At 44.1% G+C, this 15,888-nt stretch overlaps 1 protein-coding gene across 3 annotated transcripts in view; it reads left to right on the top strand.

The window, feature by feature from the left end:
• Positions 1-14,283, top strand: part of Tnrc6a (trinucleotide repeat containing adaptor 6A) — a 178,668-nt gene extending 164,385 nt beyond the window's left edge. For 2 of the 3 annotated variants that reach the window (XM_059267294.1, XM_059267303.1), the window contains exons 13-24: positions 369-506; positions 1,142-1,270; positions 1,732-1,809; positions 2,009-2,216; positions 4,123-4,254; positions 7,692-7,850; positions 8,277-8,417; positions 9,767-9,874; positions 11,081-11,302; positions 12,427-12,497; positions 13,021-13,160; positions 13,572-14,283. In XM_059267294.1, the coding sequence (XP_059123277.1) occupies positions 369-506; positions 1,142-1,270; positions 1,732-1,809; positions 2,009-2,216; positions 4,123-4,254; positions 7,692-7,850; positions 8,277-8,417; positions 9,767-9,874; positions 11,081-11,302; positions 12,427-12,497; positions 13,021-13,160; positions 13,572-13,947 (1,902 nt within the window). In that variant the 3' untranslated portion in view covers positions 13,948-14,283. Of the gene's footprint in view, positions 1-65; positions 213-368; positions 507-1,141; positions 1,271-1,731; positions 1,810-2,008; positions 2,217-4,122; positions 4,255-7,691; positions 7,851-8,276; positions 8,418-9,766; positions 9,875-11,080; positions 11,303-12,426; positions 12,498-13,020; positions 13,161-13,571 lie in introns of all 3 variants that reach the window. The other variant, XM_059267308.1, reaches the window with a different exon arrangement.
• The last annotated feature ends 1,605 nt before the right edge of the window (positions 14,284-15,888 follow it).

Raw genomic sequence — 15,888 nt, 5'->3', positions numbered from 1 at the left:
AATGATTTCTCCCTTCTACTTGTTTGCTTGGCTGGTGTTACACATCTTTCTGTCTGTCCAATCAGGATGGCATTGTAGCAGATGAATCCCAAAACATGCAGTTTATGTCCAGTCAAAGCATGAAGCTTCCCCCTTCAAATAGTGCACTACCTAACCAGGCCCTTGGCTCCATAGCAGGGCTGGGTACGCAAAACTTGAATTCTGTTAGACAGGTAAGTCCAGATGTGCATTGTAGGCTTTCTCTTGAATGGTCTGTCTTAGTAGTAATGTCTCTTGTATGTGGTTACTGTGTTTTAAATGGTAGTATCAAATGATAATGAGCGTCTTTCCCTGAAGAATCACTTGGTTATTTTGTTGGTTGTTTCTAGAATGGCAATCCCAGTATGTTTGGTGTTGGAAACACAGCAGCACAACCCCGGGGCATGCAGCAGCCTCCAGCACAACCTCTCAGTTCATCTCAGCCTAATCTCCGTGCTCAAGTGCCTCCTCCATTACTCTCCCCTCAGGTAGACAGGCCCCTGCTCCTCTCCTTCGTTTTCCTAGAGAAAAACCTTGAATAAATTTATGTTTGGGGGCTGGAGTGATGGCTACTCTTCAGAGGACCTAGTTTGATTGCCACCCACATGGCAGCTTCAACCTGTCTGGAACTCTGTTCCTGGGGAATCTGATGGCCTCTTTGGGCATCAGGCATGCATGTAATTAACTGAATACATGTAGGCAAAACATTTATACAAGTAAATATTAAAATTTATATTTGAGATGACTAGTGGGCATCATAATAATTATTGATATCTTGAGATACTGCAAGTGCTGATTCGCTGTTGTTGCAGACGTGTGAGAGAAGGATAATGACTGGTTATTTAAATCTAAAATGTATCTTTTTTTTTTCTGTAAAACATCTTGAGGAGGGCAACAGTAAAGTCAAATAGGATGGTTAGGATTTATCTCCACCATTTTGACCTACTCTAAAAAAGTAGAGTGTGTGAACTGTTTCTTAGTAAGGAAAACACTTTGAATGGCTGTAACATTTCATGGAACTGCCCACTACTTTTAACTGCCCAATTGATAATTAAATTGACAATATGCTTAGCTAGTCTGCGATATTACAGCAACATTATTAACTTACCATTGTGATCCTAAGGTTCCAGTTTCATTGCTGAAGTATGCACCAAACAACGGTGGCCTGAACCCGCTCTTTGGCCCTCAACAGGTAGCCATGCTGAACCAGCTATCCCAACTAAACCAGCTTTCTCAGATCTCCCAGTTACAGGTAAGTGTTTTTTGTCTGCTTGGTATGCAGGCACTGCAGTAAACAGAGACATTGTATTCATAGCCTGCATAAAGCTGATAGCCTATCAGAAAAGATGAAGAGTGAACGTATATGAAGTTCAAGATGTTTTCAGGGGAGATCCAGGAAGGGAACCATGATTGGGGGAGGAAGAGAGTTCCTGTTAAAGTGACAGCTGGGTGTTGGGGGTGTTTTATTGGTAGAGTTTAACATATGCAAAGCCCTTTGTTCTGGCCATAGCATTGCAAAAGCTAGATTGGACTAAAGACAGGGTTTTTGCAGAATTTCTGGAAACAAGATAACGATTCTAAGGAAGAGGTTTTCTACATGAGGCAGGACTTGGTTGTGTAGTATATAGTTCTGTAGGTCTGCTGACCATAGTCATCCTTAGCATGTAGTCTGTAACAGCTGAACAGTGATAGCCCTTTTCCATCTTCTTTCAGCGATTGTTAGCGCAGCAGCAGAGGGTGCAGAATCCGAGAAGCGTGCCTTCTGCTAACCGACAGCAGCAAGACCAGCAGGTAGAAAAGCCTTCTCACTGGTTAATGAAAGAATTTTTTTCAAATTCAATGAAATAGTCTGCTGTTTGTCCAGAAGTCATAGTAGCTATAGAACTTTGATTGGTGTCCTTCCTCCTGAGAAGGAGGTGAGTTCAGAAATAAAGAATGTGCACCTGTAAAGGCACACCCTCACAGTTTTCCCGAATCATTTTGTTTGAAGGGTCGACCTCTTAGTGTCCAGCAGCAGATGATGCAACAGTCTCGTCAACTTGATCCAAGCCTGCTGGTGAAGCAGCAGACTCCGCCTTCTCAGCAGCCGCTTCATCAGCCAGCCATGAAGTCCTTCCTTGACAATGTCATGCCCCACACTACACCCGAGCTGCAGAAAGGGCCATCGCCAGTAAATGCTTTCAGCAACTTTCCTATAGGTGAGTTCCTGCTTGGCCACTACACATGCACCTCCACTGCCTTTGCAGCTCTGCTCTCCAGCACAGCGCTGGCCTTAGAGATGCTACCTAGTGGAGAGGAACTGTACTTTCTCCTAGGTTAAGCTTACCTGCATGCTTCAGGGATGGTGTCTATCTGTTGATGAAAACTACAGTATTTCAGAAAGTTGTATATCTGTTGAGAGGGATAGACTAAAGGACACACTTGTTTTCAAATTCAGACTGTAGGTGTGCAGGGCAGAAAGGCAGGCAACAGTGTTACTGGGAAGAGAAGTGACAAGCAGGTGCTGCTGGTGGAACCTACTGAGGATAGGCCCCATTAGGTTTGCACTTGGCTTAAGAAAATGGGTATGAGGAAGAATTGTCTCTTGTTTTCTCCTCTGTATCACCAGGCGCTTATTCACTGAGGAAATTCAGGGCTTGTATGTTTTCTCTTTCCCAGGTTCCTAGTTATGTTTTGATTCTTGGCTAAGCATACCTCATTCATTTTTTATCCTTCCTCCCACTTGAACAGTGGTTTCATGAAAATGAACCATGTGGTTGTTACCCCAGCTCTGTTGAAGACCTTAGTTCTCATAGCATATTCTGGACTGTAGACAGCAATTAGAGTATGTGTTGGTCCTGCTAATAATTCTCTCTGACTGGGAGGTTTCTGATTTGGTTCTACTGATGTTACATAATAAACTCTGTGCTAGGGCAAGATCCTTGGGCTTGTTGGCCGCAACAGTTTCTGTGTCAGTTAGCACCGTGGCTGATCCTAGAGAAGGCACCGATGATGAAGGGAAGTGACTCCACTCGACAGATACGGGGCTGTGGAGAGCAAGTGCAGGGCAGGGTTTCCTTCCGGGTGGCCTTTCCATTCTGTGTCGTCTCCAGAGACACTCCACTGTAGCCTCGGAGCAAAGTGTGGCTCACTGTCCAGTTTCACCAAGTTTTATGAGAACAGAGCCATGTTATTTCTTGAACATACTGTCTGTGGCTGCTTTTGCATAATGACATACAGAAAGCTGTGTAGCCCACATATTCTCTAAGCTGCCTTTTGAAACTTTATGCAGAATATTTATAAATTCTTGGTCTAATTGATAGGTCTATGAGCAAAAATTTGGTTATTTTCTGCAAAAATGGAACTGGGAATGGTTTAAAAGAATTTATTACAGGCCTAATGCCAGAATTTAAAACCATTGAATTTCAAACTTGAGAATAAGAACTACTTGGGACTGTGTTTAGACTCTTGTTTCATGACAAAACATTTGAGGGGATTCTAGAGCTGATAGTCCCTGGATCACAATTTAAAAAACACTGACTTGCTACCAGTTTTCTGACAGCAGTATATAAGACAGAATCATCTGTCCTTTGTCCAAGAGACTGTCTGAGGACATAAACTCTGTCCGCGAAGACTCAAATAAATTGTGCCGTCAGCTCTGGGAGTCTTTCTCTCCGGTGTCATTGCTGAAGTTAGGAACTGTTACTGTTAAATAGCATCTTTTGGCTAGTCAGCCATCTAGAAATTAATCAGCTTGAAATCAAATGACATACATTATACACGGCACTCTGGGAAAACGGCTAAACTTGGGGTATAATTACCAACTTTATATGGTCCCCTTAAAACTTTTTTCTCCTATCTGGGAAGTTTTTAAATGATCGAGCTCGTATGGAAGAATAGTTTCCCACCTATAACAACAGCACTAGCCTTTGTGGTTTGAAAACAGTACTGTGGAGCATTAGAGTACCTACTGAACCAGGCACCTGTGATTTGACTGTGTGTTTGTGTTTGTTGAGGGACATTAGGCAGCATTGGAAACAGTAGCTGCATATGCTTTTTAGAAAGTAGAAATTTGGTAGTGAAAGGAAAATGTCCTGTTTTGTAAGATTTAAATTTTTTTTCAAGGCTTGAACTCAAACTTGAATGTAAATATGGATATGAACAGTATTAAAGAGCCACAGTCAAGACTAAGGAAGTGGACTACAGTGGACAGCATTTCTGTGAACACATCTTTGGATCAAAACTCCAGCAAACATGGTATCAATTATATAGTCTTTGACTTCTGTTGAAAAAAGAATGTGGGGCAGTATGGAGGTCAGATTGCTTAGTGGATGAGTGTGTTTATCACCAAGTTGAACAACCAGAGTTCAGATCTAAGACCACATGGTAGGAAGAGAGAGCCAACTCCACCAACTTGTCCTGACCTTCACATGCACGCTACACGAACATGATGGTGTACACACACAACACATGCACATAAACTAAATAAATAATAAACCCGCCAGGCGCTGGTGGTACATGCCTTTAATCCCAGCACTCAGGAGGCAGAGCCAGGCAGATCTTTGTGAGTTCAAGGCCAGCCTGATCTACAGAGAGAGATCCAGGACAGGCACCAAAACTACACAGAGAAACTCTGTCTCCAAAAAAAAAAATAAAAACAAAACTATTAATTAATTAACTAATTTATTAATTTATAATTATAGTTAATAAATAGTTAATTAAAAATTAATTAGTTAATTAGAAATAGGCCCGAGTAACACTGAATCCTCATCTTTTGTGTATATATTCCAAAGCCAAATTCATCTTAGACCTTTCCCTTATTGCGGAAGTATGCTTTGGGTAAGCCAGAGCAAACCTTTTATTCTTAATTTTTGTAAAAATAGCCAGGCATTGTGGCACACACCTGTAGTCCCCACACTTGAGGTGAAGACAGAAGGCTCGATTCAAGGTCATCCTGAGCTATATAATGAGCTTAAGGTGACCAGCCTCCTCTACATAAGAGCCCTTGTCTGAAAAAACCACAAAACCAAGCACAGCCTTAAAAATGGAACTATCTTAAGTCTTATTTAAGAGACTTTCAAGTAGAAAGCAAATTTACTTCAATTGTGCTGTGTTACAGATGACACAGAAGAGCAATCTGAGGATGTAGGACACAGATGCATATTTTTTAAACATTCCAGTTTCTTTAAATAATATTTTTATCTATTCTTTGAGAATTTCCTATGATGTATTTTGATGATATTCATCCTTCTCCCCAACTCTTTCCAGCTCCTTCCCATCTCCCTCTACCCACCCAGCTTCACATTCATTCTCATCCTCCCCTACCTTAAACACATGCACCCGAGCGTGCGTGCGTACGTACGTACGTACGTGCGTGCGTGCGTAAGTGCGTGCGTGTGTGTTTAAATAAACAACAACCCAACCATGGAGGCCAGTTTGTGTTGACAGAGTATTCCTGGGACCTGCGCTGGAGTGGTTGATGTACCACATGTCACTTCTTTGAAAGAAAACTGACTTTCCCCTGTCTCCCAGGAGTCAGTCAGTGCCAATAGCTCCTCAGCTAGGAGTGAGACTTTGTATCCTTGTCCCTTCCTTCAATGCTGGGATTTTATCTGACCTGAACTTGCACAGGTCTTATGCGTGCTCTCACAGCCTCTGAATTCATATGTGCCTCTGCCCTGTTGTGTCTAGAAAATAGCATTTCCTTGAAGTCATCCACCGCCTCTGGCTCTTCCAGTCTTTCTGCCCCTTCTGTGTAGACCCTTGCGCCTTGAGGGGAAGGCTGTGATAAAGATATCCATTTAGGGCTAGCTGGTCATTCAGGTGTGTCTTAATCTCAGCACATTGACCAGTTATGGGTTCAGTGTTAACCACCAGCTACTGTAAGAAGCTTCTGTAATGAAGATTGAGCAATACACTGATCTATGGGTATAGCAATATATTCTTAGGAGTCTATTATTTCTGTATCTATTTCCAGAATAATAGTCTCAAGCCTTCTCTTCCCCGCACAGCCCCCTCTCCCACTTAAAGATTTTTATTATTTATTTATGTATATGAGTGCTTTATCTGCATGTACAACTTTATGCCATCAGATCTCTTTACAGATGGTTGTGAGCCACCATGTGGTTCCTGGGAGTTGAACTTAGGACCTCTGGAAGAGCAGGCAGTGCTCTTAACCACTGAGCCATCTCTCCAGCCCCCCACCCCCACCTCCCACCCACACACGCACTTTTAAAGACAGGGTCTTGCTGTGTAGAGGAGCTGGCCTGGAATGCATAGAAATTACCTGCCTCTGCTTGCCAAGTGCCAGGATTAAAAGAGTACACTACCACAACCTGGCATTAATTCCCTTCTTGATGATCATTTAGGAGATATTTCCCCCAAGTGATTGTATTGTCCCTATATTCTATTTTTGAACATTCACTGAGTTTAGCTTGGTTTGTTCATAGTATGACATTAAACTCTTTAATACTGCAATTTTCTGTTGGATCTTAATATGTGGTGCAGGATGGCTTGGAATTCACAATCTCCATACCTTACCCTCCCAGTGATAGGATTATAGTTTATATACTGGCATATATATATATACACACACACACACACACACACATATATATATATATATACACGTACATACACATATGTGTGTGTATATATAAATATAATGTGTGCATTATTTTTTCAGCAGCTACTTGAAGTTCTTTTAGAAATAATCACATATAGCTTAGGATTATTACCCGTTTGTCTTCAAAAGTTAATGGAATTTCTTGTGCCTTCCTAGGACTTTTCTTGGCCCCCAGAACATACAGATGAATAAGTACTTGTGGACACACAGTTGAACCTGTGTATTACAGAGGTTTCTGCACACACTTGCCCTAGAGAAGCTCATTTCTTAGCCCAAGTAAACATGTGGACCCCCGAGAGTACAGTATAATAGGCATTGGGAGCACATGGAGCTATTTCAGAAGTCTGAGACAGTGCTCCATAGGAATGCCTGGGAGTGCTGATTCTAAAGAGGCTGAATGAAGAGACTCATCTCAAAGTCTTAAACTGATAACTGCTCAGCTGGAGGAAGACCAGCTGAAGAGAACAGTCTGATGGGGTCTGGATCAAGCCAGAAAGGAGGCAGAGGCAGAGGAGTAGATATAGAGTAAAACTTGTAGGCCATAATGAGGTGGGGCTGGAGAGACAGTGCAGTTTCCATATGGTGAAGAGGACCTCAGTCTCATTTACCGCACTGTGCTGGACAACTCATAGCTGACTGTAACTCCAGCCCCAGGAAGTCAGACACACACACACACACACACACACACACACACACACACACACACACACAAACACAAACACCAAAAACTTAAAATCAGTAGCGATAGAGGTCTAGCACTCAGGAGAAAGATTTTGTCTTTATCAGAATGAAGTCATAAGCAGAGGGGCACACAGAAAGAAAGGAAACACTAGGAAGAACCCTGGAGCCACTGTGGTTCTTTCCACCCACGCTTCATGTGACGTGTCCAAATCCCACCGTACTGTCTGTCACGGAGCACAGAGTGCTCCTCTTTTCTTGCATCTTCACATAATAAACTGGACAGTTTGGCACCTACATTCCTAATGAGAAGCTTTCCTACATTGGAGAAACTAAGAAGTGACTGATGGTGTAGCTTGCTTACATTGCACCATCGTGTTTTTCTTTATAGGTGCTATTTCAAGTGGTTTTAGGCTGGAAGAATCTCCATTTGTTCCCTATGACTTTATGAATAGCAGTACTTCACCAGCCAGTCCTCCAGGTTCAATAGGAGATGGCTGGCCACGTGCCAAATCGCCTAACGGCTCTAGCAGTGTTAACTGGCCACCAGGTAAGATGCTCATAGCCTTTCCGGGATGTCTGGCCTCCCCAGTGGTTTAACCTGGTCATGTGATCGGACTAAAAGGCAAGCATGAAGTCGAGTCATCGTCTGCATGTTCCACTTCCTCTGCTCCAAGTAGTGAGAGTCTCATACAAACCCCTAGTCAGTGGTTGCTGTCTGGCTGTGTCAAAGGAGTCACTGGACACTGAGGCTCACTGGAAATGCATCTGGCCTGCCTGAGTTGCTGTAATGCTGTAAAGATAGAAACTTAGAGAAATGATTTCTCTTGTATAAATAAGCAAGTTTATATAGGGGTATGTAATCCTGTTACCAGCCTGGCCTTTTAGAATGTGTCACATAGGATTTAGGAATGAATGTTTGGACATTTAGTTTGGATTTTAAAGCCATGCACTAATTTTGAATTTCCATTTGCAGAATTTCGCCCTGGTGAACCATGGAAAGGTTATCCAAACATTGACCCTGAAACTGACCCTTACGTCACTCCTGGCAGTGTGATTAACAGTCTTTCGATTAATACTGTGCGGGAAGTTGATCACCTCAGGGACAGGAACAGTGGTACGTAGGGGCATGAGTTGGTGTCAGCATATTGTACAACAGCATGGGCTAAGAACATCTCAAGGTGGCTGGTGAAACTTTAACTGGGGTTCCTTCCATTCCTCACATCCATGGGAATTGGGACATAAAAATGCAGTTAACTGTGGCCACTTGTAAGATGAGGAGGAGGAGTCCTGGCTTGAGTAAGTGAACACCAAGGACCTGCAAACATTTACTTTCTGATAATGCTGTCAGCAACTGCCAAGTGTACAGTTAATTTATACTCAACAGTGTTGACATGCTTTCCTCAGGAGAAACAGCCTGGGCTTTCAAGGCTTCAAAGAGTGAAATTCATATGTATTGTCTAAAGGGCTATTAGGTGAAATTACCCTGTAACTACCACGGGGCTGTTTTTTACCTTAGGCATATGTGGATATTTTGTCCATTATTTTGCACTAGAAGAAAAATTAATGAAATGAATTACTGAAACACTAAAATAATTGAAAACTTGTAATGTATTCTCCTTTCTGTCCCTTTTAGTAATTTACAAAGAAAATGTAAAAGAGCCAACAGTTTATACTACTATGTGGTTTATTAAGGTAGCAAGTGTTCGCAACATCATAGTGCTAAGTGAAGAATCCTGTTATTCTGAAATAGCAGAATCTCCCAAACAGCTGTGGAGAGGTAGTGAGAGCCAGTTCAGCAAATGGTAGTGAGGCACAAGGCTAGGCTTAAAGGGAGTTACAGAAGAATTCGTTGTGTATAGAAACTGCTTCTTTGTGGATAGAATGTTCTGAAAGTTGAAAGATTAAATTTACTATTAAAGGAAGAGCCACCACTAAAAGTTTAGAGTTGAAGGGTCCGTGTATCGAAATGGGGTATGGAATGAATGCTGTGGGAGGTTAGTCGGGGGACTGTCCTAGTAACCAGGTGATGGTCAGGTCTAGAGCTAAACTGGAAGAAGAGGATGTGTTGGCCATGGGAAGGAAGACTACAGAGCCCAGGTGTGGAGGAGGCTGAAGGCCTGGCTTTGAGGTCATGTGGGACAGGGTGCTTTGGTGGCCTGCCCTGCCAGTAGAAAGTCACTGCTGTTCCGAGTTAGGAGCTAGGAACAGCAAGAGCAGCTCTTCAGTGCCCAGTGCTGAAAGGAGAGCTTGGGTCTCCCGGCCGTTGTTCCATTCCTGGGGAGCAAGAAGGAAATCCTGTTTTGAGCCAGGACAGAAACAGTCATCAGGAAGAAAGCTGCTGTCTTGGGCCCCATCTTTAATCCAAGTCTTCTTGGCAGTGTACTATCTTGGGACTTGCTGTGACCCTGCAGCTTCCCAGACACCATGTCCTGCTCTGGTAACTAACTGGACTCTGTTCTGCAGGGTCATCCTCATCCTTGAACACCACGCTGCCTTCAACTAGTGCCTGGTCATCCATTCGTGCCTCCAACTACAATGTTCCCCTCAGCAGTACAGCACAAAGCACTTCAGGTGGGCCTCTCAGGAACAGCCTGGTCGTTGCTTTTCCTCTGTTGTCTTTTCAGGGGGCTGGGGGTTGTTTGTGATCCAAGGGAAGTGTTGCAGACATCGTTTTTCCCTTTAAATCTGCTGTTCGGCAGTCATATAAAACACTTACGTCTGCCACACGTCTCTGTGATAAAGTACAGCTTAATCCAAAGCATCTGCTTTCATTTGTTTAATTATTAATCCTTCACAGACTGATAATTGTGCAAAATGCAGAAAATAGGAATTTATAAACTGCCAGAATGAGTGTGCCCTGGACAGTTAGGCCTCTGCAGTGAGCTAGGTGGCTGTGGCCCTGGGTTTTCAGTATGCATCTGTTGCTGCTCAAGTAAACTGTGCTGTGGTCAGGCCTCCTGCAGCCATGCTTGGAGGAGCCTTGGCCTAATGGCCATGCACTTCGTAATAACTCAGGTGTGAATGCTCAACAGCTGATGAAGAGTTTCCCACTCCTTTCTCTCCCCATGTCTTTTAGTGTTGTTTTGGCACAGTTATCTCTGCTCCGGCGCTGCACTCCCACCCCATTAGCACTGCTCTGAGCCAGCAGGAGTGGGCAAGAATCCATTGCCCCCTCTCATTCCGCTGTTTTTAAGCGGGAAAAGGCCTACATTTGCATCCTAGCTATGCATATCATTTACCTTTCTGATCTTGGCTCTGTTGTCAGGATAGGACATTAACAGCCTAGCACCCCACAAGCAGCCAGTGAGCGTTTGCCAGTTCACCTTCCTGAATTGGGGTAACTGCTATAGCTTTTCTTTCATGAGGAAATGATGAACATAAAATATATCTGCTGCCTTGTCTCTCTTTTGAGTAGCCTAGTTGGCCTAGGAGTCCACAGGTATGGACTCTTATAGTCTGTGTTGTGGCCTCAGAGAGCAGTTCTGTGCTTGCACAGTCTTGAGACAGTAACAGATGAGGAGGGCGTATAGGTCCTGAGGGAGGAGTCGCTGCCTTTGGGCTTTTGGTTTTTTTTCCTTTAGGCCTTTAGTTGCATTTAGGTGGTTTGTTTGTTGTTGTTGTTGGGTTTTGGTTGTTTTTTTTTTTTTATAGTTTCCATTTGTTTGACTCACCTTTCATGGGACAGTGGATTTTATTGTATAAATTTTCTTTTTCTGACATTATTCCACCTTCTTCAATTTTTCTTATTTTCTTTTTTCCCCTTTCTCCTTTGAATAGCCAGAAATAGTGATTCCAAATTGACGTGGTCTCCTGGTTCAGTTACAAACACCTCTCTGGCTCATGAGCTGTGGAAAGTCCCTTTGCCACCTAAAAACATCACTGCTCCATCCCGCCCACCTCCAGGGCTGACTGGTCAGAAGCCACCCTTGTCTACGTGGGATAATTCTCCCCTTCGTGTAGGTGGAGGATGGGGAAATTCTGATGCCAGATACACCCCAGGTAGGACACAGTAGCTATGTGCTTGATTACGGGCTGTTTGCTGTATTCCGTTTAACATGGCCAACACTGTCAGCTGGGAGGTCACACTCTGCAAAGGTGGGGTGAGCTTGATCAGGATTCCTAGTTCATTGCCACATTTTACAATTTTCTTGTCTTGAGGAGTCTTGACTGGTTTCTTTAAGAATGTTTACCCAAACTTGTGTGGTGGTGCATGCCTGAAATCTTAGCACAAGGGGAGTGAGAGTAGGAACAGTAAGGATGAGGAAGTTGATACCGTCTGTACGTGAGATCCTGTCTAAATAAATAAGAATGCTTACCCAAAGATACTTCAGTCAACAGTCGTGTTAGTAGGGTCGTCATCTTTTTTCAGAAGTTCTTGGGAAGGCATCTTATTAAAAGTCTGTTGGTTTCCTGCTCACAGCAGGCTGCAAGCCTGTTGGAGAGACTATATGGAGGGCAGCCCAGCTGAGCCTTGGAGAATGGGTTTGTTTGGGTAGTGCTTGGCCTATCCCAAGAATGACCGTGAAGTTTACTGTTTAAACAGACATTTAAGAGTGGAAGGGGGTGCTATTGATCCTTAAGCTCAAATAGACATAGGTCAGATTATCCCAGGAAAACTACAGTCACATAATTGTGAAATACCTGTAAGTAGTCACGGGGGCAAGTGGTTCTTGATAGAAGAGAAGTGATTGCCATGGGGCCATGCAGGAAGGCTGGATGGGGGGTGCACATGGTAGCCCAGACAAAATCCAAGGATGTCTGGGTGATGCAAACGGTTCAGTCCCCCTAAAGCTTCACTTCACATCTTAGGGTACATGCAGGGAAGCTTCCCTGAGGCCTGCCCCTAGGAGCAACATTTAGAAGAAATGATGCTGGAGAGGTGGAGCGTTGTGGCTTTTCTGCCTCCCAAAGAGAGCCACCTGCAGCAGGGGTTGGTGCCTGGTCCAGGCTGGAGTGAACTGATACCCCAGGCTTATTTGTTACACAGGGGAAAGGAGGCAAAAGAGATGGGGTCTTGATTCCTGAGGACTGGAATTCACTGTCATTTGACTGGGCTGTGTTTGTCCTAAACAGTCCCTCAGGTCACAGTGATAGAACGCTGACTGTCCTTTTTCTTTGTTTAGGTTCCAGCTGGGGTGAGAGCAGCTCAGGGAGAATAACGAATTGGCTTGTTTTGAAAAACCTCACACCTCAGGTAAGGAGGTGCCTACTTCATGTACACGGTGGGCAAGGGAGCGTGGGAACACTTTGCTGTTCCAAGACAGGCCTGTCAGTGGTCCTCAAGGCTGGGCAGAGGAGGATGATACTCAGTTGCCTTAGGTCTGATCCAGTGGTCCTCATTCTGTTATATTGAGGGGAGCTACAAAAATGTAGATGCCTCCATCTCACCCAATGCAGACTGTAGTGCTGGCCTGGGGTTTGCAGGCATGTGTCTGTGGGCTGTGCTGCACCTCAAAAAACCTTGGCCTGCCCTTTTATATCTGAGCATTTTCTTAGCATCTGGGCTACCTCCCACTCCCTGAAGAGCAGTGCCTTCAGGTCCTGTTCTGGAGCAGAGGAAGAAAAGACACGAAACCACACCATGTGTGGTGGCTCATCACATAGCTCTAGGCACAGTGGACGTAAGAAAGGGATACTGAACCTGGCATGAGAAGGACCAGGGGTACCTCCTGATGGCCCTTGCGATGGATCCCCTAACCTCAGCCTGCTCTGTCTAGATTGACGGCTCAACTCTGCGCACCCTGTGCATGCAGCATGGCCCACTGATTACATTCCATCTGAACCTCCCACATGGAAATGCTCTGGTCCGTTACAGTTCAAAAGAAGAGGTAGTGAAGGCACAAAAGTCTCTGCACATGTAAGTTGCCCAAGACTCCTGTTGGGGAAGGTCTGGGGAGCCGTGAGGTGAAGCCCAGCCCAGGACCCCTGGAGAGACCTGGTGGCCCTGGAGAGCCTTAGGAGGAGGGATCATCCGAGCCCAGGAGTTGGAGGCCAGTCCAGGAAGTACAAGACCCCCAGATAAATAAAACCTTTTATATTATATAAATTTTATATTATATAAATGGAGAATTGCTTGTGTTGCCTGCAGGAAACAGACCTGGTCTAGACACCCCATGACTCTTTCTGGGATGCTCACTGTGGCCGTGGGGCAGTCCAGGCTCCTTCTGTGCCTCCTTGGTTTTTCCTCAGAGCAGACCCCGCTGCTAATTGAGCTTGTGAAGCCGTGCAGCAGCTAGACGACCTTCTCACGTTGTGCCCTCTCCCCTAGGTGTGTGCTGGGGAACACTACTATTCTCGCTGAGTTTGCCAGTGAAGAGGAGATCAGTCGCTTCTTTGCACAAAGTCAGTCTCTGACCCCTTCTCCTGGCTGGCAGTCTCTCGGGTCCAGCCAGAGCCGGCTGGGCTCCCTCGACTGTTCCCACTCATTCTCCAGCCGGACCGATCTCAATCACTGGAATGGTGCTGGGCTGTCGGGAACTAACTGTGGAGACCTTCACGGCACTTCCCTCTGGGGGACCCCACATTATTCCACAAGCCTGTGGGGTCCCCCAAGCAGCAGCGACCCCCGGGGAATTAGCAGCCCATCCCCCATTAATGCTTTTCTTTCTGTTGACCACCTGGGTGGGGGTGGAGAGTCCATGTAACCGCATAGGTATAGACGCAAACTGTGACCTCAAGATAAGAAGGAAAGGAGCACTAAGTTGGGCTCGCCGCCTGCAGCCAGGGCCACCTGTGGGAACAGCTATTTTTCTGCACATTTTCCACTTTGTTTTCCCCAGAACATATCAGTTTGAATACTTGAATCATGCAGGCCAATATTATAATGTGAAAGGGTATCTATCTATTTACACTCCCAAATAGCGCCATACAGCTAACCGTGTGGAATGAGCTCACTTGTGTATTCATCATGTTTAGCCTTCAGATTCCTTCTTTCCTTCATTTCCACCCCCAGCCCCACCTTTTATTTTTATTTGGTTTTTTTGTTTTTGTTTTTTTTTTTTTTTTTTTGCAAAACCGTTTTTGGGCTGATGTATGAGCTTTTACCTTTGCACTGAGTGATGTTCTCTCCGTCTAATCGGCAATAGGGGGGGGCAGCTGTTCCAGTGTAAATGTTTACTCAAGGATGTTCTTAAGGCGAGCGCGCTCTACTATGCCTCATGTTGCCTACCTTATTGTGGTATCGTGGAGTTTAGAAGATCAAGTGAAGATACTGACGTAGGATTCTTAATGAAAGTATTGCACCAGTTTTTTCATGTTGTAAAACTAAAGAATTTTCGCTCTACAGTTTGAGAAACTGTGGCCACCGCTGTGACCTGCAGCCCGCCTGCTGCCCAGGACGGGCCCTGCACTTTGAACAGGCTTTCCATGTTGTTTTGAAGGTTCCCACGGTGAACCTTCTTGTTTACAGATTTTTTGTTTGTTTTTTGAGAAAAAAAAAAATGTTTACTCTTCCATCATTTAAAAAAAATTTAAAAGACAAAAAAAAAAAAAAAAAGAAGAGGAGGGTGGTTTAAAAGACGCTTTCTATCTCTGGGAAAAAGAGCAGCATTTGGCCATGTTCTTCTGTTTTCTATCCCTGTCCTAAATCAAAGAGCATGGTTCTCAGGAAACCAGTTCCCCGTCAAAAATCTTGTAGTTTCTTATAGGAAAAAAGAAAACCCCGACTTTTAGCACTGATATTACGTATTGCTCTGTTCAAGAATTTTCTCTGCCAAAAAAAGAAAAAGAAAAAAAAAAAAAAGAAAACAAACCGCTTTGAGCTGGAGTTGCCGTCTGCTTTCAGATGCTGTCCCTTATTAGTGAGTGATGATGGTTTGCTGATAATCGCTAGGTGACTTTTTGTAACCCCATCAGTGGCTCTCATGTCTCTGCTCTCTTGTGACCGTGTTCATGTTTAACTGTTGTACCTTAAAGCCGAGATCAGTAACTATGCACACTGTAACCAAGACATTGGGCTTACAGAGTTGTTTGTTGTATAAAAAATTTTAAATGTTGTTGCAAACTAACGAGTTACACCATTTTAAAATTTCTTTCCTCCCCAGCTCCTATTTCTTTGCCCACAAATGGTATTATAATGCTTGCTTAGTCAAAGAAGAGAGACTAAACAAGGGTAAACTTTTAACAGTACAGAATATGCCATCATTTCATTGCCTTGATTCTAACTGTTTGTGTCCTAAGATGCAAAAGAGGTCAGTGGCTTTTAACTGTTTACAAATAGGATGTGATTGTAAATGTACAGTTTGGTTGTGTTTGAATTATGAAATCTTCAGATAATAAACCATGACTTTTTTGGCTGCTCAACATTAATTGTCTCTTTTTTGTGAATTTATTTGTATTTTATAATGAAAGTTACAGAGTTGCTGCACATGAGGGTTCTCTCATAGAGCAGCAGATTAAAAATCTAAGCAAATATTTGAACGTTTTACCTGAACTTCTCCACAATCACCCTGAGATAATGTGAGAACAGTGGAAGCTGTAGCTTGCTCCCTCCTCCCCCGAGCATCTTTGGGATCTTGTTGCTCAAAGCTCTTCTGTGGCTTCACCTCTTCCCCACCACCTGTGCCCATCTCAAGCCTCAGCGGGAC

The sequence above is a fragment of the Peromyscus eremicus genome, chromosome 1, assembly GCF_949786415.1.
Source record: "Peromyscus eremicus chromosome 1, PerEre_H2_v1, whole genome shotgun sequence".
NCBI lineage: Eukaryota > Metazoa > Chordata > Mammalia > Rodentia > Cricetidae > Peromyscus > Peromyscus eremicus.
The sequence above is the reverse complement of the archived record's forward strand: the minus strand, read 5'-3'. Positions and strand labels throughout refer to the sequence as shown.